General features: G+C 32.6%; 1 protein-coding gene across 4 annotated transcripts; it reads right to left on the minus strand.

The window, feature by feature from the left end:
- Positions 1 to 17,926: 17,926 nt before the first annotated feature.
- LOC104877368 (disease resistance protein RPS4) lies at positions 17,927 to 23,324 on the minus strand. 4 transcript variants are annotated; one of them, XM_059734797.1, is made up of 5 exons: positions 22,508 to 23,324; positions 21,624 to 22,418; positions 20,513 to 21,378; positions 20,018 to 20,119; positions 17,927 to 18,015 (listed from the first exon to the last, which is right to left on the minus strand). In XM_059734797.1, the coding sequence occupies exons 1-3, from the start codon at positions 22,787 to 22,789 to the stop codon at positions 20,605 to 20,607; spliced, it is 1,851 nt and encodes a 616-aa protein (XP_059590780.1). In that variant the 5' UTR covers positions 22,790 to 23,324; the 3' UTR covers positions 17,927 to 18,015; positions 20,018 to 20,119; positions 20,513 to 20,604. The 4 variants fall into 4 exon arrangements, with proteins under 4 accessions (XP_059590780.1, XP_059590779.1, XP_059590776.1 ...); XM_059734796.1 differs by lacking the exon at positions 17,927 to 18,015 and adding an exon at positions 19,610 to 19,890; XM_059734793.1 differs by lacking the exon at positions 17,927 to 18,015 and having other exon boundaries at positions 19,610 to 20,119.
- Between the last annotated feature and the right edge of the window lie 3,179 nt (positions 23,325 to 26,503).

Consider the following 26,503-nt stretch of genomic DNA (forward strand, 5'->3'; position numbering starts at 1 on the left):
TATAGTGCGTTTAACAATGATTCTCAAAAAAAAATTTAGTCATTCTAACATTTGAAAAATAAAAAGTTTTAAGTGTTAGAAATATTAAAAACACTTCCTAAAATACCATCCAATGCACTCTTAAACCTTGTTTAGTAGTGATTTTAGAAAGCACTTCTAATATTTTTAACACCTGAAAAATTTTATCATTTAAGTATTAAAAAGACTATAAATGTTTTCTAAAATCACTGTTAAACACACTCTTATTATCCTTGAGTTTATATATATATATATATATTGTGTGTAGAGGATTTTTGGTATCAGCTTAATTTAAGTGCATCCTTGTTTTTCTTTTTGTGAGAAATAAAAAGAAAAAAATTTACAACATAAAAATAATTTTTCTGCACAAAATGACCTAAAACTATGAACAAGTAAGAAAATAATAAAAAAAAAATGTACCATACACTTTTGTCCTATTTTTAAACATACATTGGAATAGATATAAAAATCCAATTCTAATGAAAAATCGACTCCATCTAAGAAAAATAAAACTCAAATATGAAATAAATTTAATATATTAAGGAAATATAGTCTTTGATTAATTAGGACTTGTACATTGCCTCCCTTAAAGCAAACTCTTTAAATTTCATCATATCCATCATTTTTTTTTCAATTTGAGCTATGTTTCTACCTTGATGCGCTCTTATAAAAATGTTCGCAATTTGATTTTCAAAAGAAAATATTTAAAGCATAATTTTTTATACCAACTCCCGAGCATAGTGAAACTTGATCTTAGTGTGTTTGCTTCTTCCATAAAATACTAGATTATTGGTTAATGTTATTGTTGATTTATTATAGAAAAAATTCTTTGTGAGAATTTTTTAAGTATTCTTCGAATTAGACATTGTTTGATGCAACCATACTACAATATACTCAACTTGTATGGTTGGCAAAGCAATCATATGTTGAATGACCAAGAAAAAAACCTTTGAACTAAAATTAAATGCATTGTTTAAAATACTTTTTTATTTCTCTTCATTAATTCCTAAATCGCTATCTCTACTTCCAAGATCTTGTTAGTGTATGCAGAATAAACACTACCATGTTATGTATCTTGGATATATATAGTTAGATATGCTTTATTGCTTGCAAATGAGATACCACATTATGTATCTTTGATATATAGTTAAACATGCTTTATTGCTTGCAAATGAGATTGACGTGGAGACTTCATGAATCCACCTTCAAATATGGTATTTGGTATTGTAAAAGTCGAATATTGCAAACTCTTCAACATTCTTTTAAAATTTGTAGGATTAACAAACTCACTCAAGCTATCATTGCCTAATTTTAATCTTTTTTCAATTGGAACTAGAATAGGACTGTATGATTCTATCTTGAATTTTTTAAGAATATCACTTGCATACTTCTTTTGAAAAATAAAGATACCATTATCTACTTAAATTACTTCAATCCCAATAAAATAGAATATCAATCTATCATATCAAACCGACCTATCATCACTTTTTTTGAATTCTATTATCATCTTTAAAGTATCATCAATGATAATTAAATCATTCATGTATAAACACACAAAGATAATATTACTCATAAAATTTGATTTGACATATAAAATGTGTGTTGATAAGGACATCTTTGAAATATGTTTATTATAAAATAGATATCAATACATGTGCATTATGCTTTTATTGTCTATTTCAATTAATATAAGGTTTTTTAGCTTATAAACCAGTTCCTCTTTCCCTTTCATCACATATCTTTGAGGTTGCTCAACATAAACCTCTTCTTCTAATTTTGCCATTGAAGAAAGTTAATTTTACATCCATTTAAAAATTTTCCAATTGTTTTGTGTAGCAAGAGAAAAAAATCATGCAAACAATGTCAATTCTAAGAATAGGTATAAATATTTAAAAGATAATCAATACCTTATTTTTGCTTGTAACCCTTTTACAACCAATCTTATCATAAAGTGAGCAACTTCTCCATTTGCTTGTACTTGGTTTTCTACACTCACTTAACATCAATTGGCTTCTTGGAATTAAGAGAGATTTGTAAACTCTATGTTTTTCAATTACATAAATTTCTTCATCTGTGACCTTAAGCCATCAATCATTTTAGGCGGCTTCCTCATAATTCAATGGATCACAATTTAAAATTAATTAATTCTTCACATATTCAGCCACTTTCATCACCAACCACATAATCTTGCAAACATGTAGTTAAGACTATAAATGTCTTGATGACTTTGTAGGACACCAAGTCATAATAAGTGCACTAGTAGGCTGCATACTTTGGTCTTCGACTTCCTCTTTAAGAATAATGTGAATATTTGATTATCCTTTTTTATGATTATAGGACCAGTTTTATACTGCTTGTTCATTAAAAATCATATCACAATTAAGAATAACCTTCTACTTGGTTTGTGGATTGTATAACTTATATAGCCTTTTGTCACTTAATTTTAACTACTAAAAATACATTTTTGACCTTTATTGTCAAGTTTTTCATAAAGAATTAGGCATATGAGCACATGTTATGCTACTTAACACGCTTAGATAACAAATGTTAGGTTTCATATGATCAATACTTGGTATTAGGAGACATTGAAATTAAGTACTAGTTAACTTGAAATTTGTATAATAGTAATAATAAATGATAAGTTAATAGAAAAATAAATAATCCATGATTATTGTTAATTAATTGAGGCAGTTACACTTAAACAAGTACATCATGAATTATATGTCCCTCACCTAAAATATAGCCCATAAAAGATGTAGAAATATGGTAATCCAAACAATTTTTTTTTTCTTTCAATTTAATTAAGAATACGTGATATAAACCATATATAATTAATTCTAATGAATTTATAAGAGATTTTGATTAATAAGAATTTGCTTATTAAACACATCGTGTTTGTTGACTATATCGAGGAGAACCAATATTAAAAAATAAAGGAAATTATGGAAATATGACAACAAATTAACAAAACCTATTTGAATGGAAATCCATGAGCCTAGACAGTACATAAGAAAAATGAGCAAGGAAAGGGATGGAATTCACTCAGGGGCATCTCTCGCCGTTGTTTTCTCCTTTTCACACATCACATGACTATCTTTACGGGGTCTTGTTGCATTTTCTTTCATTTATCCTTTAACACGCTTCTAGGACCGATTTGCAGAAGAAGTGGACCACTTTATTTACTTTATGCAGAAGTACAAGTCTTTAGCAAGTCCACTCCAATCTCTCATTTAGTGGAAGTGAGGCATGGCTTGGATTTCTCACCAACATCAGTAATTCTTAGATCCGCTGGTTCAATCTTTTGCTTCTTATTCTCCTTTTCAGAATTATATTAATCAATTGAAGCACTTTTCGCAACAGGTAATTTGGAGTGGTAACTCAAATCTCTTCATCTCTCTAATCTTCCATAATGAATGTTGCAACTTTTTCTTCTTCTCAATGCAAGCAAGCATGATGTCTTCCTCAGCTTTGGAGGAGAAGACACGCGCAAAAACATTACCACCCATTCTTTCATTTATCCATTAACATGCTTCCAGGACCAATTTGCACAAGAAGTGGACCCCTTTATTTACTTTCTGCAGAAGTACAAGTCTTCAGCAAGTCCACTCCAATCTGTCATCTAGTGGAAGTGAGGCATGGCTTGGATTTCTCACCAATGTCTGTAATTCCGTAGGTTCAGTATTTTGCTTCTTATTATCCTTAAGCATTTGCTGTGGAGGATTTCTGCTATCCGCTTTAGTTAAATGCATCCTTGCTTCTCTTCTCCTTTTCAGAATTATATTAATCAATAGAAGCACTTTTCTCTACAGGTAATTTGGAGTGGTAACTCAAACCTCTTCATCTCTCTGCTTCTCCGTAATGGATGCTGCAACTTTTTCTTCTTCTCAATGCAAGTATGATGTCTTGCTCAGCTTTAGAGAAGACACGCGCAAGAACTTTATCCCACACTAATTATTAGAAAATTGATAAATGATAAAACTTTTATTCACATGCTAGCATGTGCTAATTCATAAAAATAAAAATAAAAATAAAAATAAAAATAAAAATAAAAAATTAAAAGGAAGACATATCATTGGAATCCAACAATGAGGTTTTCAGTCTTTCACATTCGAAACAATATATTACAAACGACTTCAATTTCACACGAGGATGGGATGTGAGTAGAATAACATTCCATTCCGTTTAAATTGAAATGCCTTATAAGTCTAATAAATTAATTAATTTAATTGATCATTTTTAATATGCTAATAACAGATAGCACACATATACCATTAATGTTAATATTTACGCTCATAATTGATTTAATTAATTCCAAAAACTCCTTGAACAAAACAAAAGAAAATCTGAAGCAAAATGATAGTTGTAGCTTTGTACAGCTAACAATAAGTGAATAATAAAGCTCAATGTTCTTAACTGCAAAACAGAAATGGAAAAATAGCTGTGATTGAAGAGTACGACTGTGAGAAATCTGAACACACGACAATGACAAATAGCAATAACTAAAAACAGTGACTAGTGTTTGGTCATGATGACTACAATAAGTTGCTTCTTCAACAAGTAAAGAAAATGCTCCCATCAACATGCGGTTAAGAGGACGAAAGCACGTTGAAGGTCAAAAATCAAAATAAAACTTTTGCCTCCACACAGTTGCCTTGCTTTTACTTTCCATGTGACATTGAAATCAACCCTTTTTAATCCAACGATTACATTTTCATCCCTTGTGCATAATGGCCATATGTTATATATATATATATATATATATATAGAGAGAGAGAGAGAGAGAGAGAACATTAATAGTACATTGCACATTATATTATTGATTCGTTAGATTGTGAATAATCGCAACAATTTTACCATACATATACTTTTTTTTAATAAACGTTTCATATAAAATTTTCAAGGGATTTTTTTTTATCATTTTCCTTTTTTTTCTTTTTCCAATTGTTATAAAAATTATACCAATATTAAGACTTGCATTGATATTTTCATAAAATCCAAGCACCATTATTTTTATTGATATATATTTTCAACATTGGATTAATTGGAATTTTTTATAAGAGTATGGTAGTTTAAAAAAATTATTTCTAAACTACTATAACAGGAAAAATAATTCCAAATTTATTGTAATTTTTATTAAGTAGGAAAGAGGAAAATATATATATTTTTTAAATCATCTCTTTAAAGATGATTTATGGGGAAATCGTCGATGAGAAATCATCTTTTGAAGATATGATTTTCTAAAAAAAAATCCATTTTTCCATTCCCTAAAACTAATATACTTTTACAATAATATAATTATTATAAATATATATTATAAAATTAATTAAATTTATTTATTAAATTTAATATATAAAAATAGCTATAATTATTTAGATATTTATCAACAATAATATTTATAAAAATACAAATTGTGTTTAAAATTCTATATTTAAAGATTTTATATTAAATTAGATATTAATATAAAAAAATGAAATTTTTAGGAAATATTATTAGACTCATATTGTATTTCCAATTTTTTCTTGAATCTATATTTTCTAATGATGTGATTTAACCAAATGAAAGTTAATATTTTATTTTTATATTTTTAGTTTTAAAGTTTTTTTTTTTTAGTTTTAATCGTATTTTTAATTCTTAAAATTTCTTATTTTATCAATTTCAAATCAATTCTTAGGGAAAAAAAATTATCAATCGGTGTTATTAACCTCACAAAGTAAAAGGTCATTTTAGGAAATAATAATTTGACTTGTGAAAAAGTGTATATATTTTAAAATATTTTTAAATGAATAAAGATAAAATTGATTTATAAAAATTAGGGTTCATTTTTCTATATTTTATCAAATTAGCGAGTCAAAACCCACTTTTCCCTTTTTTTTAATATGAAAGTAAAAGAAACAAAAAGTAATAAATAAATATTATTAATCTTATAAATAAAAATAATAGAAAACTAAATTAATTTCTAGTTATAGTTATAATTAATTGAATGAATTTAAATATAAAATTAGAGATAAATACCAAAATGTTTTTTAAATCAATATCTAATTTATATTTTTATAAATATTATTATTGATAATTATAATTATTTTTATATATTGAATTTAGTAAATAAAATTAAATAATTTTATAATACATATATTATAATAATTTATATCTAATAATATTATTATTAAAAAAAAGAAAATGGAAATGAAAATAGTTTGAGATGATTTCCTTCCCTATTTTACTATTTTTAGAAATGGAAATGAAAATCAGTCTCTTGAGAAGATGATTTTTTTTTTTAATTTTAAAATTTTATATTTATATAAATTGTCTCTTGAAGAGACACTTTCAGAATAAGCCTTTAAAAAAAATTGTAAAATAATTTAGAAATTATTTTTTCAAGAAACGCTTTTTACCTATATGTGGACCCCATATTTCGGCTCATGTGTTTCCCACTCGATGGCGAGCTCGATTTTTATTTTGAAAAATGATTTTATTGATTAGGAAAAATGACTCGGAGTCGCCATTTTGTGGACCCCGCATTTCGGCTCATGCGTTTCCCACTCGATGGCGAGCTCGATTTTTTATTTTGAAAAATTGATTTTATTGATTAAGAAAAATGACTTGGAGTCGCCACTTATTTTTGTTTTATTTTTAAAGGGTAAACAAAATAAGACGACTCCTTGTTTTGGAAAAGGTGGTCTTTGAAAAACCGGATCGGGTTCGGGGGTCAGGTTACTTATCGGGAAGGTACGGTAAAAATCGTAGCACCCCTCTAAGCCCCTAAAGTCGGGTCTCTACTAATAAAGTGAAGCAATCATGACAATTGATGAGTAAATCAATGAATACCCAAAGTGATCATGCACGTATGAGTTTGAATATGCATAGACAATGATTAGATGGAAAGTGGGTACGTACCTCGGCAATAAGCCACCATGCACTATCAAGAGAGAGGATTAGTGCACAATTAAGGAATAATAGCATGCATGTTAGAGAGCAGGATAAATAAATCATGTATGATAACCAAGTCAATCAATCAGATCAATCAATTGATCACAAGATCATGTATGTGGGGCCCCCACCAAAGCCCATTTATTTTGCATGAATTAAATCCGTAAATTCCATTATTCAGAATTACAAAATTTGATTCTTTGCTTATTTCAAAACATTTTTTTAAAATAGAGGAGGTGTGAAAATGGCTTGCCAGAAAGAAAGTGGCATCCAATTTTTATTAAAAATGTGATTTTTAGGACCTAAAACCCTAAGGATGAGAATTAAAAAAAAACTAAAATTATTGAAAGGGTTAGAAGATTGGAAAACTATTTAATAGCTTGAACTTGAAAAAGATGTAAGAAATAGGAGTATGAGAGATTATTCATAAAAAAAAAACAAATAAGGATAAAACATAGAGAGAATGATAGTTCAAGAGACTTGGTCGTCAGTATTATTGGAGTTGCTTTTCTATTTTGGGCGGAAATGGATTCAGCGGATCGCGAGTGTCTGACGAACCAAGTTATCCGGGGAATCTGAATTGTCGGCTGTGGATGCTCTCCGGGTAAGCGCCATCAGAGGATCCGGACATGTCTGACGGGGGAAGTTGAATCGCCCTCTCCCATCTGGCGTCAGGCGCCGGATGTGAAATACGTGAGGAAGGTGGAACGTCGGCCGGACAGAATTCCAGATGTGAGACATCCGGAGAAGGGGGGACAGCGGCCGGACAGAATTCCGGATGTGAGACATCCGGAGAAGGTGGGATGTCAGCGGACAGAATTCCGGATGTGAGACATCCGGAGAAGGTGGGACGTCAGCGGGACAGAATTCCGGATGTGAGACATCCGGAGAAGGTGGGATGTCAGCGGACAGAATTCCGGATGTGAGACATCCGAAGAAGGTGGGATGTCAGCAGGACAGAATTCCAGATGTGAGACATCCGGAGAAGGTGGGATGTCGGTGGGACAGAATTCCGGATGTGAGACATCCGGAGAAGGTGGGATGTCAGCGGACAGAATTCCAGATGTGAGACATCCGGAGAAGGTGGGACGTCGGCTGGACAGAAATCTTCCCCGGACGGAATGATAAATAATAAATAAATGAAAAGAAATGCAGACACGACCCCACAAATCAAAAGCATGTGATGAACCTTCTTTCAAAATTTTCCAGAACAGAGAGAATGAGTAAGTATACTCCAGGCATCGAGGATAACCCGCAAACAATCAAGACACAGAGGAGAGCAGTTTAAAATAGTCGGTGTAAACAAGTTGAAAGCCTAGTTAGAAATCAAGCACAACATGGAGGCAAACGAACTCAGATTCCATAAGAACATAATAAAATCTCCAAAGCTCGCATCTAAACACCGAAATAGAATCTTATCGATATCCAAAAACAAAATAGAGATGGTAATGAACAGGGTCCATACCTAAAAAGCTTCCTCGCAGATCCAAGCTCACTTGACTTCGAGCCCTGTTTTTCTGATCCCTTTTCGAAGATGCCCAAATCAGGACCTCTTTTCCCCAAAAAACTACCTCTCGGACTCTCCTCTATCATATGAACTCAATGAAGCAACCTGGCACGTCCATACACATGCCCAATGAAGAATGATACGATGAATAATACGCTATCATCATTTTTTATTTTATCTTTTTTTTTTTTTTTTTTTGCGCGTACTCTGATCAATAGTGAATGATATCCCATGAAATACATAGCTAAATGCATAAACTCTCCCCATGTACTGATGTAACATGAATCCTCACTAACAAGACAACCTCTCAAAAATAAGATCTCTGGACCACTGCCCATAAGGTGAATGGGGGAAAGAACGTGACAATTCTCCATGCAATGACGTGTGAGAAACCACCACTCAAGGTGAAATACGGATAATGTCGAGTAAGCAATGATGAAAGAAAAGACAGAGAACGAATATCACAAGAGGTGATATGTGATATCGGAAAATAGTGATGAAATGATATCCAAGTGGAAAATATCACAATGAAGAGTGAAGAATGAGGCTCGAATATATATGTCAGGTTCGGAACTCATGACGTATCCAAACATAGCATGCAAGCACTATAGGGTCCCCAACCCGATGTAATAGGTAAATGAGGTGATGAAATAAAAGGTTATGATGCTCATGTGAGGCTCAATGGGCTAGCAACGGGTAACTCTATACGTAAGGATGATAGGGTCAATGGGCTCATGAAATGATGGCCACCCATCCTTTAACCACAACCTCGAACATCGTGCTTTCAAGATCTCACATGGTCAATACTAACGACTAGCATCCGTCCAACAAAATCATGTCAACTCCTCTGAAATCGTGTGAAATCTCTCACTAATGCTCTGTGATAACCGTCAATGTCCTCTGATAATCACCTCACTCCATTATCATAAGCCACTCACCACCGTCTCATAAAATCACCATCTCTAATCATCCCGACCCTCTGAAGTCATGTGCAATGACTTAAATCTGGATGCTCCATGATAACCCCTCTATCTCAACAATATCGTCAAACAGTCAAACCACTCTCTCATCATGATCCATCCATCATCGTGTAAAGCTCACCTCGGGTCTAACCATCTCGGACTCTACCTAGTTAGATCAAGGAAATGATGGAAAGGAAAGGCAATGGTACTGTAGCATGATAAGGCGAACAAGGGTAGTAAAGTCGTGTAATGGTACCAAGGGGTGGTGTCATGTCAGGCTCAAAATGGGTAGGTCGCCAAGTCCATAGAGTCAGGGTATGGATATGGATATGGTACTGCTCTGAACGGAAGGTGAAATGGGTCACAATCTCGAACTCCCTAGGTCGATCCCCTAATCCTAGGTCAATAGGCTCAATATCCTCCATGATAGGTCAGGCCAGAGTGATCGCGATGTGCAAATGAAAATATGTCTTAAATCAAAAGTACAACACATCATATGAAATATGGTCCTGTGATGGCAATCCTAAACTGGAAATATGATAGAAACTCTAAGGTCATAAAGGTGTCCACTGTGAGATGGCTGCAAATGTGACTAAAGAATTTCTATCAACGATCCAAAAAATGAATGAGGTGTGAAAAACAACACTATCATGAGATCGATACTCCATCTATAACAAAATATCTCTGATTCACTTTCAACCCAAACTCAATAAAGAAAAATGATTAGGTGGTAAAGGCGAACATCTCAAAAATGGTGTGAATGTGAAAACTCGCCTTTCACCTTTCTGTAATGAAAAATCTGGTTGAAAGTAGAATCAGGTGAGTCAACTAAAGAATGAAGTATCAAGCCCATGATAGGTGAAGAATATAAAAAAAGTGAGCACAATCAATGAGCATATCCCAAAACATCAAGTAAGTGTCAACAAAGTGAAAGGATGTGTCGAGCCAAGAAAGAAAAACGAAAGCCCTAAGGAAAAACATGACAAACCCATCGAGTGAAAAACGTAATCCAAGGTGACACAATAAAGGTGGTCCAACTGATACTCAAACTCAAACCGATCTCTAAGCACTCTCAAATGGAGACTAAAAAACAGAAGGAGTAACAAATCCAAACTGTGACTACAGAGGCTCTGAAGGCTCTCAGATGCACCCATGTGTGAGGAAGGAATCCTAATCAAAGGATCTATAGCTCAACCTACAAGGTCAAGGTGGCTCTAAGAGGAAATAGGTGGACTTTAAAAGATCCATAGCAGAAGCGATCGTACCCTCTGGTGGTACGCAACCCTCTACACGCCTCCGAAGAGACGGGGCGCTTCCATGCAAGGTGGACATCACCTCCACACATGCACTACCTCGACATCCCAGGGGGTTTCCTATTGTGAAGCATCTCAAACTCTCAACGCTCAATGGTCAACTAGAGTGCACAGTGAACGGTGTGGGTGCATCCGATAACCCTAAGAAGCTAAAACGGGAAATGAAACACACTGGCCACACAAATATCCATGAAACCTAGCTCCGGGCTATACAAGTCTTCAATGATCAGACTCCAATCGTCATCAAAGAGTCGCTCTCCTCCAGAATGCTCCCGTGCATCGATATAGGCCGTCGCTAGACCCTACTCCCAATCACTAGCTCGGTCGAAGAGCAAACAAAGCAACAAGTCTCGTATCAAATACAAGACCAAGGAAAACAATGTCGATCGAGACTAGGGACTTGGAAATAAGGGGATAAGTGTGTATCCCACATAGACACGCAACTCATGCAGTCACATCAGGATGAGAGGAGTCATGCAACAGACAGTCATGCAAAACAGGTATATATCATCCAAATCTACACACAAACTAATTGAAAAGAATATCTGGCAATGATAGCATGCTCCATGATAGTCAAGATAATATATAACCGAGAGAAACAATCGTGTCAAATCAAATGATATGCAATGGTGAGTCTATGCATGTGAGGTGATCAGAACAAAACATGGCAAAATCAGAGTCACCATTCTAAGCGAGGTAAGATGATCAATCAACATAATCAGCATATCAATGCCCCAAACAAATATAGCAATGAAGCACGGGAAAAATTGCCACAATCGGAATCCTCAATCAAGATAAACAATCATCATAATCAACACGTCAATGTCCCAAGTAAAAACAAACACCCAAGCATGCATCCAATAGTATCAGGAACTCTCAATGTGCAATCAAGAGACAGGTATCCACTGACCGACTCATCAAACACCACATTTGCTTCATCCTAAGTTCAAGCTTGACCCTCTAAAAGTGTCCCCAGCGGAGTCGCCATTTTGTGGACCCCGCATTTCGGCTCAATGCATTTCCCACTCGAAGGCGAGCTCGATTTTAATTTGAAAAATGATTTTATTTATAAAATAAAAAATGACTTGGAGTCGCCACTTATTTTTGTTTTATTTTTAAAAAGGTAAAAAAAATAAGAAAGAAAAACCCTGAGTGTGACTCCTTATTTTGGAAAAGGCGGATTGCGAAAAACCGGATCGGGCTCGGGGGTCAGGTTACTTATCGGGAAGGTACAGTAAAGACCGTAGCGCCCCTCTAAGTCCCTAAAGTCGGGTCTCTACTAATAAAATGGAGCAATCATGGCAATGGACGAGTAAAATAGTGAATACCCAGAACTAATCATGCACATATGAAAATCAAAACATGCATATAGAAAGACCAGAATGAGAATAGATACGTACCCAGGTTGATGAGCCACAATGCGCTATCAAGAAGTGAGGTTAGTGCACAATTAAAGAATAATTTCAAGCATGTCATAGGGCAGAATAGAAACAATCATGCATGACAACTAAATCAATCAATCAATCAATCAATTATAAAGTCACATATGTCGGGCTCCCACCAAAACTCATTTATTTTGCATGAATTAATATCACAGATTCCATTATTCCGGAATTATGAAGAAAACATTCATGCCTATTAAAATCAATAGGAGCAGAAGATTGCGGGCGGAAATGGATACGGCGGATCACGAGTGTCTAACGAGCCAAGTTGTCTGGGGAATCTAAATTGTCGGCTGCGGATGCTCTCCAGGTAAGCGCTATCAGAGGATCCGGACATGTCTGACCGAGGAAGTTGAATCGCCCCTCTCCCACCCGACATCAGGCGCCGGATGTGAAATATTCGAAGAAGGTGAGACATCCGGAATTCTGTCCCCGCCGACATTCCACCTTCTTCGAATATTTCACATCCGGCGCCTAATGCCGGGTGGGAGAGGGGCGATTCAACTTCCCCGGTCAGACATGTCCGGATCCTCTGATAGCGCTTACCTGGAGAGCATCCGCAGCCGACAATTTAGATTCCCCAGACAGCTTGGCTCGTTAGACACTCGTGATCCGCCGGATCCATTTCCGCCCGCAATCTTTTGCTCCTTTTGATTTTAATAGGCATGAATGTTTTCTTCATAATTCCGGAATAATGGAATCTGTGATATTAATTCATGCAAAATAAATGGGTTTTGGTGGGAGCCCGACATATGTGACTTTATAATTGATTGATTGATTGATTTAGTTACCATGCATGATTGTTTCTATTCTGCCCTATGACATGCTTGAAATTATTCTTTAATTGTGCACTAACCTCACTTCTTGATAGCGCATTGTGGCTCGTCGCCCCGAGTACGTATCTATTCCCATTCTGGTATTTCTATATGCATGTTTTGATTTTCATATGTGCATGATTAGTTCTAGGTATTCACTGTTTTACTCGTCCATTGCCATGATTGCTCCATTTTATTAGTAGAGACCCGACTTTAGGGACTTAGAGGGGCGCTACGGTCTTTACCGTACCTTCCCGATAAGTAACCTGACCCCCGAACCCGATCCGGTTTTTCGCAGATCGCCTTTTCCAAAATAAGGAGTCACACTCAAAGTTTTTCTTTCTTATTTTGTTTACCCTTTTAAAAATAAAACAAAAATAAGTGGCGACTCCAAGTCATTTTTTATTTTATAAATAAAATCATTTTTCAAATTAAAATCGAGCTCGCCTTCGAGTGGAAAACGCATTGAGCCGAAATGCGGGGTCCACATTATAATTTTTTTTTTAAAAAATAAATCATAAATTGAAGAGATGATTTTTACTTTTCTCTTTCCTAATGGATAAAAACTATGTTAAATTTAAAATTATTTTTTTCAATATAGTAGGTGTAGACCCCAAAATTTGTCCCAATTTTATTTTTACATTAATTTTGAGCCCAATTTTAAATCCCAATTATATGTGTTATTTTAGGCTCACTCACCATTTAATTTTTAGTCTTTATTATTTTGTAAATTTTTATTTTTTATTTATTTTATTATTATTATTATTATTATTATGCTTATTTTATTATTTTATTTTTATTTTTTTTATTATTAAGATATTATATTATATTTTTATATTTTTATTTTTATTATTATTTTTTTCTCTCTCCTCTCTCTTCCTTTTTTCTCCCCCACCTACCTTCGTCTACCCACTCCTTCTCTCTCTCCTCTCACACCACCGGCCATCAAAATATCTCATTTTTTATTTTATTTTCTTTTCATTTTCCCCTCATTCTCTCTTCCCACGTGGGGGACCCCCCTAATTCTTGTCTTCCCCCCCCACCCCCATTTTTGGACACTCTCCCAAACAGCAACGGAGGCCCCCCATTTTTTCTCTTCTTTCCTTTTCTTTTCTTTCTGAAGTTTTTTTTAGGGCTTTTGGGCAGCCCCCCTCTCCACTCACTCTCACACGGCCGGCACCTCACCTTGGCTTCTGGGCATTTTTTCTTTTCTTCTCCCCTCTGAACTCCCACAAGCGAACCCCATATTTTTTTCCATCTTCTTCCTCCTTCAGCGCACTCCACCACACCTCCCATTTGATTTTAATTTTTATTTCATTTTATTTTGCTTCCCGAAAACCCGTCCACCCTCACTGTCGCTGATAGGGCCACCGGCCAATCGCCGCCGGCGAGCCACTGCCGGCCAGCGACCCCTTCCCATCTCATTCGTTTCCGTTATTATTATTATTATTGTTATTGTTATTGTTGTTATTTTATTTTATTTTAATAATAATTGTTGTTTGTGAAATTTGGATTGTTGAATTAATATGGAATTTGAGATTAATTTGTTGTTGGTAGATTAATACATAATTTGGTTTAATTTATTGTTAGTGAATTAATTTGAAATTTGTTAATTTGGGTTTGTGAGCATATTGTATTTGGTGATCAATTTGGGGATATTTAGATTATATCAATTGCATATTGTTTATTTGGACTTGGACCTGGTGTTAAGTTGTTATTTGTTTGGGTTTATTGAATTGAGTTTGAAATATTATTTCTCTTAACCATGTGTTTTTTTTTTATGTGGGCTTGTTAATTGATGTGGATTTTGAGGCTCATAATGTGGGTGGGATTTGTTGGATTATTTGAATATTTGATATGAGCTTGGCCAATTTAAATTGTTTAATTTGGATATGGGACAATTGTGGTGTATATTAAACTACGCTTAGATTATGAAATATTAAATTTAGGTATAGTAGAATTTATTTTAATTTGTCCAATTTTAGGTTTGGTTGATTGTGTTTGTATTTTTGTTATTAATTTGGACGTTCTGGGTTAAGACCTATAGTAATTTGGGCTCATTTTAATTGACGAAATTTATGAGACTAATTTGAAATTGGAATTTGGGTTTAAATATTTGTTTGAGGTTTATACATCTTTAGATATTTATATTTGTGTTATTCTTGTTTTTGCATGGACCGGCTCTGCAATTTTGTTGGCTGAGTATAAATCAATGACACGTGGAGCTTGTTGTAAGTTTATTTGGGTATATATATATATTTTATTTCTCACTTTTTATTTGATTTTATTTTTATTAATTTGTATAAATATTCGTTCGCATGTATTTATTGAGTGTGTACAGAATTGAACATCGAACAAATTAAAAATTTTGTTTAAATGAGTGGAAGAAGTCAGTAAATGTGTTTTAATAAAACAACAATTTTAAAATATTATTTTTAATAAAAGAAAGTTTTTATTTTATTTTATTTATTTATAAAAAAAATGCATTTAGAAAAATCCAAAAGAAATATTTTTAATGGAATTTGAAAATTCGTTTTTAAATAATATTTGTCCAAAAATTTCTTCGTTTAACAAAAATTTTCCAAATATTGTTTTGTAAATAAAGTTGTCCCAAAAATTAATTTTTAATAAAATCGTCCAAAAAAATGTTTTTTTAAATAAATTATTTTTACTTAATTAAAATTGGATTAAAAGTCATTTTTAGAAATAGATGATTTATTTATTTTTATTTTTATTTTTTTCCTTGTAATTAAAAATTCTTTTGTAAATAAAGTTATGTCATTTTAAATAATTTATAAAAATCACTCTTTTAAATGAAAATGAATCTAAATACTTTTGTAAATAAAATTGTAAAATTCATTATTTTCTAGTAAAAGCAAGTAAAAAATAATTTTTATACCCAAATTGAAATTTTATAATGAATTCTTTTGATACAATAAGTGTAAATAATTTTTTTTTGAAAATTGAATACAATTAAAATTGAGAAAATAAATTGTTTCTTTTTATAAGTAAATGAATGAAAATCATTAATTCAAAATCATTTTTAATAAAATCCTTTGAAATTTCTTTAAAACTTTTTTTAATATATTTTATTTATTTAATTCAATAAATCATTTTGCATAATTTTCTTATTATTTATTTTGTAATATTTTTGTAATTAGATTTCATCATTATTTTTGTGCATATTAATTCTCACCATGACTTGTATATTGATTATTTTTCTTGGTATCCATAATTAATTAATTAATTGCCACAATTTCCTCAATTCGTTTAGTAGAAGTCGTATGTATACGAGCTTAGAGGGGTGCTACGGCTCACCACTATACCTTCCCAATATGACCCCCGGACCTAGACTTGGTTTTTTACAGACCCGTTTTTTCTTCCGGAGTCACACTTAGAGTTTTCTTTCTTACTTGGTTTTTCCCTTAAAAAAAATAAAACAAAAATAAGTGGCTGACTCCAAGTCTTTTTCTAAAAATCAAATTTTCATCAAATAAAATGAAAAACGAGTTTCGCCATCGAGTGGGAATGCATCAGGCAAAATGCAAGGTCCACAGTAGGTTAAGAATTATTTTTTTAAACTTTCCTTCTGTTGTAAAAAATATCATGCCTAACCTAACCCCTTAAACTTCATATCTCAAGAAAAGCCATCTAAAACCTTGTTTTTCTATATTTGGTTATTAAAAAGTTTGACAAGTTGGTTATAAAAAGTCACTTGTAAATGATCCAATAGCAAAGAAAAAAATTCAAAAATTCATTTATATAATTTAAAAAACAGAAGGTATATATCAACCACTACAATTGAATAATGAAGTTAATGGTATATTTATGAGTGATTATAGAAAGTGTTTATAGCATTTTTAATATTTGAAAGATAAAAAATTTTAAGTATTAAAAATATTAAAAGCGTTTCCTATAATCACTATCAAATGAGTTCTTAGAGTGTGTTTAATAGTAATTTTAGGAAGTGTTTCTACCTTTTTTTAATATTTAAAAATTTTTATTTTTTAAATATTAAAGATGTTAGAAACATTTTTTAAAATCACTATCAAACGTATTTTAAATTTGAGTAATTGAAAAATTGAGAATACAACTGTAACATCTGAATAAAAAATGAGCAATAATAATAACTAAGCACTATCTAATGCTGCAGATGTCTCACAACAAATCTTCAATTATTTTAGGCAACTAAGAAAATCCTAGACCTGCTTGTAGCGAGGAGGAATGCGCGTTGAACGATAGAAGAACAAGATGAAGCAGTGTGTAATGTGTTACAAGTCAAGTAGAAAAAAAGCGTTTTGTTGACCTATTGCCTTTGTGGGTTTGCTTTTGCCCACATTATTTCTTGCAAAGGATTCTTTCGGTGGGCTTACCTGAAACGAAAAAAAACAAAAAGTATGTGGTGGGTGGGCTTTCATGAAAGGGAAAAAGAAAAGTAAAGTTTGAAAAGAAAAAAAACAGCTTCAATCATTCACATTCTATGGAAAGGAATGAAAGGGTGATATAAATAAAAGAAAATAAAATTAACTTTTTTTCTTATATTATATGGGTTGGACTTTTAAATTTATTTTGAATTTTTTTTTATTTTAATTGAAAGGTAAAGTCAAAAATTAAAATCAAAATTTTTAAAAAGTAATATCAATAAAAATAGAACTGCTCTTTAAGTTAAAATAGAGTTTATACAAAAAGCAATATTTTGTAGAATTCGATATTTGAAAATCGATTTTAAATCTTAAGTTCTTTGAATGAAATTAATCAAATAATTTTTTATTTTTTTTTAAAGTTTTTTCTCTCCTTCATGATGATTCAGAAACTGATAATTTGAAAACAAAAAACTGAAAAGATACAACAAGATCTGAGTTTCACATATTTATATTTAAGTATTCTAACAGAATTGGAATCTCTTGAACTACCTAACCATCTGACAGACTGAAGCTCTCTTTCAGTTAGCTTCTTGCACCAGTGGCTGTTTGTTGCTGCTCATCACTTCAAACCGAGCAATAGAGAGATATGAACCAGTGGGCGATAATGCTGCAGGAAAGCAAAGTTCCCCAATTCATTTATATAATTCCAAAAAGGCATATAAACTTCTATTAAGTTTAAAAGTGAGCTTTTGACTTCTCAAATGTCAATTTAAATAAACATTAATGCAATTGATGCTAAAGACAAAGAAAAATATCACAAAAAGGCATTCATTTGACACTCTTACATCGCATCATTTAATAATTTTATTTTTCATGCCAAAGTCTTTAAAAAATAAAAATAAAAAGAATTTGTTAAAAAAGAAGACAATTATGCTTATAAGCCCTAAACTTTCTATATAATTAGGTCAAAGTCCACTTTTAACTTTTTATATAATTAAAGTCAATGATATTTGACTCATTGATATGCAGAAAATACCAAAATTATTACTATTATCATTGGTGCTTATAATATGAATATTATTAATTTTATAATATTGGTATTAATATTATTATCCTTATAGTATTTTATTATTATTAATTTCACCAAATATTATCATTATCTTTTATTATTGTTATTATTATTATATTATTATTATTATTATGCTACTCTTTGATAAAGATGCAATTAGGTGGATTTAAGGCGAGTCAACTCTAGTTCTATCCTGTTTAAAAAGTTAAATATGATAAATTTGAGAATTTGTCATACTTATTCTGTCTCATTTATCTTACATAGTTTATTTTATTATATTTTTTCAAACTTTGTTTTCTTAATTCTATTAAGAAAATGGATATAATTTATAGAAAGCAAATCACTTGATAAAAAGCCTCATTAAGAAACTTATTGAACTACTACACACAACAAAGGATCCTTGTACGTCATGTATAAGAAATAAGCTTGACAAAGTGCTTCCCATGAATTTAGTCAAAGTCCAATAAGGCTTGGTTGTGCAAAGGAAAGAGAGGAAGGAAAGAGAGGTTGGGGGTGGTTGGATGAAAGAAGTCCGCATTGCATGTTTTCTATTAATGTTGTTGGTTAGTATATTTTAAAATTTTAAGTATGGTTTGAGTTATTTTCTTATTTTTTATTTTTAAAAAATAAAATATTAGTAACTTACCTCTTATAAAAATAAACTTCCCTATTATTACCATTTATATTTATAATCTTTTAAATAATTTTTGAAAACTATTATCTTTCAATATAAAAGTTCATATATTTTATATTGAAATTATTATAATAATAATTATTATTATTATTTAAAAAAAAAAAGAATTTCAATATCCCTCTTATAAAAATATAAGATTTCTAGTATAAAATATAAAAATTTTAAAATTGCTTTCAAAATTTTCTACTATTTTTTTTTTTTAAAATAAAAAGTAGAAAATATATTAAAACACCATGTTAGTTAATTTACTAACAAATAATATTACAATCATAAACATACTCCAATTTTAACTTTTTGTCAAATTCATCACCACAACCAACCTCCACTTTTTTCTATTTTCTAACTAGTTCTTTTATTTTTTTAGTTTAATTCTAAATTCTTACCTATAATCATTCTTAAGCATACTAACAGCATGTAAAATATATAGAAAAATAAATTAAAAAAAAAAAAAGGGCAGCAAGTTCATGGTGACGCATAGAAATGAACTCAAAAAACAAGGCAATGACTCAATTTTACTTATGACCTACTTAAAATCAACAGTTCTACAATGGAGAAAGGAAATCGGACAAGAAATGTCATATTTAAATTATAACCAAATATAAGTGAGGCCAAGCAAGAGAGTGTGAGATCAAATGTAGACTTTTGAAGTACGATGCAAGGTAGAGATAGTAAAAGGAATGCAATCAAATGTAAGGGTGGCCAGGGTTCTGCTGAGGTTTAATTTGAAGCATGCTGTCACTTGGCTGCATGGCCACTGATACTTCACATAGTAGTGAAACCTGTGACAAATGTATCTAGTGAAGAATCTAACAATTTAGAGTACTGTGAATCCTTTAGTTACGTAGAATGAAGAAAAAACAATGCAACAACAATTAGATTCTGGAAGATTGGGTTCTGTTACAAGACCTTTTCTCTATTCTCCTCGTGCCTCCGCTTCTGCTTCTCCACCTTCACTAGAATAATCCCCTCGTCAATACATCACCCCAGTTAATTGCATTGCATTGCCCACTGCAAAAGCAATATGGAGGCATTGGTATGTCTACTGAAGATGATCAACCTAGAGACAGACCTGGGGACTCTGTGATTAGTGGCCACGATTAGTGAAGGAGAATGCATAAATATAAATGGACTCCACAATGATTCTAGTGATATGCAATCATTAATTTGTGTCTTAACACATGAAATTGAAGATGTGTGAGAAACAATATCACTTGTTCATCAAATTGTTTCAGGAATTGATGGGAGAGTAATTCTAAGCAAATCTAATTTCGAACAGTATGACCGGATCTTTTAATTCTTGCTTTAAACAGTTCTAACTGGTCTTAATTAAGACATCTACTCAAAATCAGATAAGAAAGAACAGCAGAAAAGAATATAAAAGAAAAGAAACACACAACCCACCAAGAGATGTTATGGGAAGGTTTGGGTGCATATTAAGCATTTATCTGGTCTGTTTCTCCTGATCACGGGACGTCCTCATTAATGCCTGCATTTCAAGCATTTCTGTGGCCGAACATCTGATTCAGAGCGATCCTCAGAGCAGACAGTAGCAGTTCTAGGTTCCTCCTCCTCACTTCTTCTGAGCCATCAACATTAGAGCGCCCATTTCCACTAGGTTCCTCCTCATGGATTTCTTCAAGGACAACGGTTGACTTACTACGAGGAGGAGGAGGAGGAGAGGAGATAGAGTTGAATCGGATCATTGGGGGATTGTTGTGATTCCCATCTTCATTACTGTACACTATACCAACCCCACACCTCTTAATTTCAATCTCACCCTCCCTGGAGACTGCCATAAATGATACCTTGATGTGAGTCACTTGAGAGCAATTCCGCAACTGGGGAAGTGGTACATAACACAGGCACACGTGATCCGACTCCAACCTTCTCTTAAAGGAAATCATTTCGACAATAATGATATCAACGGAGGAAGAATCGTCCCTGGATGTCCAATCAAACAAGACATCCGCTTTCAACGTGAAGAGGCAAGAGAAATGGCCGCAAGTGACAAAACTAAAAGCAAAACCCAGGAAGTTGGAATTAAACCAATTTGGAGGTAGCTCTGCTTTTACTTCACTCCCTGAGCTCTGATACCTTATCCAATCTGGTATTCTACTCCCAGGAATAAATGCTTTTAAAGCCACTATGGCTATACCCAGTTTCACAACGGGATCGATCCTCTGACAACTTGCCCTATGTGGTATTCTAATCCCAGGATTAGATGCTTCCAAAACCGCCAAGGCTGTATCCGGTTTCACAACGCGAACCTGTAGAATGAAAATGATTAGGATGTTGATCGATAGAAATTGTTGGTTTCCTTCATGCAACATCTATTACTAAATTATGTATTATTTGAGTACACTTTTCTTTTGTCAACTTCAAACTGTCTCCATATCTCTCATGCATACTTTAACAAGATCTCAGGAATTACAAAAATAAAACACAACTTATTACAAGGACTTTCCTTTTTAATAATTAAAGCAACGATATATGGGATATAGAGAGAACTCACCATGAACTTGCGCTTTTGCTGCTGGCCAGTTGGAAGTAGTGACTTAAGTACTTGATATGAGACATCTTTTAATGATGTGCAATTTTCTGCACATATATAATATATGCTTGATGGAAGCTCTGGAAGTACTTGCAGTCTTTTACAATTTTCCAACCCCAACAACGTTAGGTTAGAAAGTTGACTGATGGTTGAAGGCAAAGTAACAAAGTCGTTCCCACCTAAATATAACTCTTCCAATGATGATAAGAAGCCAAGACTGCTAAGGTTTGGTTCATCCGATAAATTGCAGTTACTTAGGTTTAGTCTTATTAAAGAGCGTAAACCTGACAAAGGTTGCAATATGGAACCAATGGAATTTGAACTTCTTCTTGGCAACAACCATAGGGTAGATGATGGTCCTTTACATCCCTTAAAGGATAATATTTGAAGGTTTCTTAAGAAAGAAAAAGAGGAGGGAAGTACTCCTATAGCAATTTCATCTACATAAAGTTCCTTCAACATTTCTAAGCTCCCAAAGTTCTCAGGAAATTCTTTAAATTTGGAGCAACCAGAAAGAATAAACGTTTCAAGAGACTTCAAATCACAAGTGCTACTTGGAAGGCTCTTTAGCATTTGGCAGTTTTTCAAATTCAAGAAAATGAGATTCTTCAAATCTCCAAGTGATGAGTGCACCTTACGTAAAGACACACATCCTTCCAAAACTAACCGTTTGAGGTTGGTGACTCCCCGAAAATTTGGAGTTTCTATTAAGTACTTAGAGTGACTGAGATCCATGAATTTCAAATTTGCAAGAACCTGCAATGAAAAGAAACTTGACTTTAAATTTAGCTTTCGTAAACATTGCATACTCTAAAGAAAATAACATGAATAGATCATGATCTTACCTTGATTCCTTTCCAAAGTTGTTTAATGCGACTATAAGGCATGCTGAGCTCAACAAGATTCTTTGGATTGAAGTCATTGGGCAATGATTTCAAAGAGTATCCATAAAAATATAGGCACCTCAAATCATGGTAACAGAATTTAAAGTCCTTGGAAAAGTTCACTTTGCAATTCTCCATATTGGAGGTATCTTTGAAGTTTCTTGAAATATTTTTAGAGTTATAGACTTTGAGCAATCTAAGTCTATTCATCCCTGCAAGGGCTTGAGTGGTAAAGTATAACATCTCTTCTAAATGAGACAAGTTGAGGAATATGCCTTCAATTTTTTCAGTTGCCTACAGGCCAAGAAATAGAGTAAGTGAAAAGCATGCATAATGCATAAAATCTTACTAAAGTTTATCAACATATAAATATTTAAAGTAAAACAATTCTTGATTTCTTATCTTAATTTGTGCTACATAAAATAAATTTCATATATTTTTTTTGCTCTTACCGTATTTTTTTTCAATATGCCATTGATATCTTCATGAAACCATAATCTGCTACGTTTACCAGGCTCTTCAAGGGATTGCTGACGAACAATTTCCCTACCCATTTCTTGTATTAAGTCATGCATCATTATCTCATTACTCCAAGAAATAGTTACGAGTGACTTATCAATGAGAGCTCGTATTCCACTAAGTGAGAAAAAGCCGCAACCATCTAGTATTTCCATTACATAATCTTTATCCTCTCCTTTAAAGAAACATGCAATGTCTAGTAGTATATTCTTCTCCTTATCATCTAGCCCATCATAACTTACTTTAAGTACTTCTTAAATTTTCATATTAGGAGTACTTTTCAGTTTGTCTAATTGATTTCTCCATTCTTCTTTGGTCATGCTAAATAAAAAGGAACCTAAAACTTCTAGAGCCAATGGGAGGCCTTGAGCATAACCAATTACTTCTTTTGAAACCTCCATGAAATCATCACAAGGAATTTTATGTTTTAATGAATAGGGTGTAAGGAACTCAAAAGCTTCGTCATAATTAAATCTCTGAGCCTCATAATAATTGAGTACTCCATGTGAAATTAACAAACACTTATCCCTAGTGGTTATAATAATTCTACTTCCTCGACCAAACCAATCATAGTTTCCAACCAAGCATTTCAATATTATTGGATCATTCACATTATCAAGAACAATAAGGACCTTCTTTGAGTGGAGCCTTCCCTTTATAGATGTGCGTGCCTTCATATTTAGATTTGGTTCCTCCAATAGTTGAGCAAGAAACTTTTGTTGCAATCCTATTAAACCCTCCTTTGCCAAATCCTCCCCAACATTTTCAAAAAAACAACATGCTTCAAATTGACAAGTGATTTTTCTATAAATAGCTCTAGCAAGGGTTGTTTTCCCTATTCCGCCCATGCCCCAAATTCCTACCATCAGAAAATCATCAGGCCCCAAACATAATCGCATCTCTATTTCTTGCATGCGAGCATCTATTCCAACCAGATTTTCAGTATCACTAATAGATGTACTTAACAATTTATTCAAAATATCTGTAACGATTTCCTTGATTAGTAGAGGCTCATTCCTACCATATTTGAAGAATAAACATATAATGAGTCTAGTTATCCATAAAAAAATAATAAAAATAAAGGAAATAAGAGATGTGTGAAGACGTAGTCAATCTCAAATCTACCCTTAAAGAAGTGTACTTACAAAGGGTTTCCCACTTACAAAGGGTTAAGAAATTCAATGATATTATTCTTGAACAATTTGGAGTCGGACTTTCTTAGTAATCTTTTCATTATTGGCAAAATCAATTAATAATTAATTTTTCAATGAAAAAGTTATTTTTTTTTTTCTCTTTATGCCTACCTCTATAGACAAAATAAAACATTCTATTATATGATAACAAATATTACAAAAGATAAAAAAATATAGATACAACTATTGGTTCCTTTATATATCTACTTTGAACCATGAGTTTTTTTTTACTTCACTAGGTGATCCCACATAAGAAAGATTGAACAAAATATCAAAGAGAGTATTGATTTACTACTTTAAATTCCGTTTGGCTAAAAGATTAAATTAAATTCTCATACTAAAAAACAGCAACTTCATCCTTTCACACGTCTTCTACCTTGTTTTTCACTCTTTCTTACATCTCCACCCTAGTGAACTATTTTATTCCATCAAATGTCTCTCGCACTTCCTCACATCTTTATCCTGTTTCTCTCATAACTTTTTCTTTCCATGACCTAGAATATTTATAAAGATATTTATATTATTTTTCTAATAAATTTAATTACAATTACATATAAAGTTATGAAATATTCTATATAATATTTCTTTTACAAAAAAAAGTATAATCTAAATAGGAATTTGAAACACCTTCTCAAAAAACACTAAACCAAAATCATGATTTTTAAAAAAATAATATTAATACATGAAAGAATTTATTGAATAAGTTCAAATAAAATTTATATGATAAGTCATATTTTCTAACTATTATTTTAATATATAAACGCCTTAAATAAGTAGTGTGAATCCTATCATCATCAAAGGGATTATCACCCTATACAAGAAAAATTACATACAGGAGTAAAATATTATTTACAATAATTATATATTCTGACAAGTGTGAATCCTTTAGTTGCCTAGTCATCCCATTTCTAGGAATGAAGAAAAACAATCAAAAAACAGTTGGATGCTGGAAGATTAGGTTCTGTTACAAGAGCTTTTCTCTCATCTGCTTCTGCTTTTCTTCTCCTTCACTAGAGCCCACTAGAATAATCCCCCTCATTAATTTGCATTACAGGAATGGAGCTCATTTGACTTCAATTCACAACACATATTTCTAGGGCTCCCACCGCAAAAGCAACACCACATAAGGGAAATCCCAAGAAGTTTGTTTTAAAACAATATCAAGGCATTGGCATGTCAACTGAAGATGATCAACCCAAAGAAACATGAGATTTATGGGGCTCAATCCCCAACTTGTATATTATTTCTTCTTTAAATAACAATGCAAGATAACAAGACTCCCACATTCTCTTTGATGAGTTCATGCTTAGTCTCATGAAGGCTCTCTCTCATCTCATGCCTACAAGATGTCTTTAGATGGCACTCCTATCCTCTTTTTATAAGTGTGACACCACCTATTCTTATTTTGATTAGGAATTAACAATCCTAGTCCTACCCAAACTCTTATTCATCGGTTGTGGTACCAATAATTCTTATTTGGATTAGGGACAAGCAATCCTAGTCTTGGTAAGACTGCAATTACAATAAGCATATGAACTCCTACTCGAACTCAAACTGCAATCCCAATTTGATTCCAACTTTGAGATTTCAAGTGTCTTTGGTCCATTCCTCCTCTATTTGAAATTCCTCTTAGTATTGTCGCTTGCATTAGTCCACTCATGTGTTTGAATCAGCCATGCATTCAATTAACTTGATATTGCATCTCTAGGTAACCTGTCACATGCACTTTTATGCGGCTCATGCACATCTCAAGCCCTTTCTTTGTTTGCACTCCTTCAATCATGTCTCACCAACCTGTTGTAGTAGCTTTTCTGGGATGGGTTTGTGTCTCAAATAGATAACCATCTAACTCATGCCCTTTCATAGTCGTAATGATGACGGATTTTCATAAAAGAAAATTGTTCCAATCTAGTTTTATTGGAGACCTAAAGCTCATGATATTGCCAAGCAAAGAGTTGTTAGTAATGAAGGATTAAGGTAGATCAATATTAAGTGCCAATGAAGTTGAGTCTACTATTGTCATAGATGGAAAGGGAGGCAAGTATGCTGAGTCGGCTTTAATTTATATTGATGATGCCCAATGGCTCTAATAGGAAGACAGAAAATAAAAAATAGAACAAAGAGAATTTCAGGTTTGAATATGGCTCAACATAGAGATGGCAAACCATAGCAAATTCCATTTATATGGCCAAGAGAATACATGACGGTATTTATAGTCCCACAACAACCATGTACAAAAGGTTTT

Source organism: Vitis vinifera, chromosome 18 (genome assembly GCF_030704535.1).
Source record: "Vitis vinifera cultivar Pinot Noir 40024 chromosome 18, ASM3070453v1".
In the NCBI taxonomy this organism is placed as follows: domain Eukaryota; kingdom Viridiplantae; phylum Streptophyta; class Magnoliopsida; order Vitales; family Vitaceae; genus Vitis; species Vitis vinifera.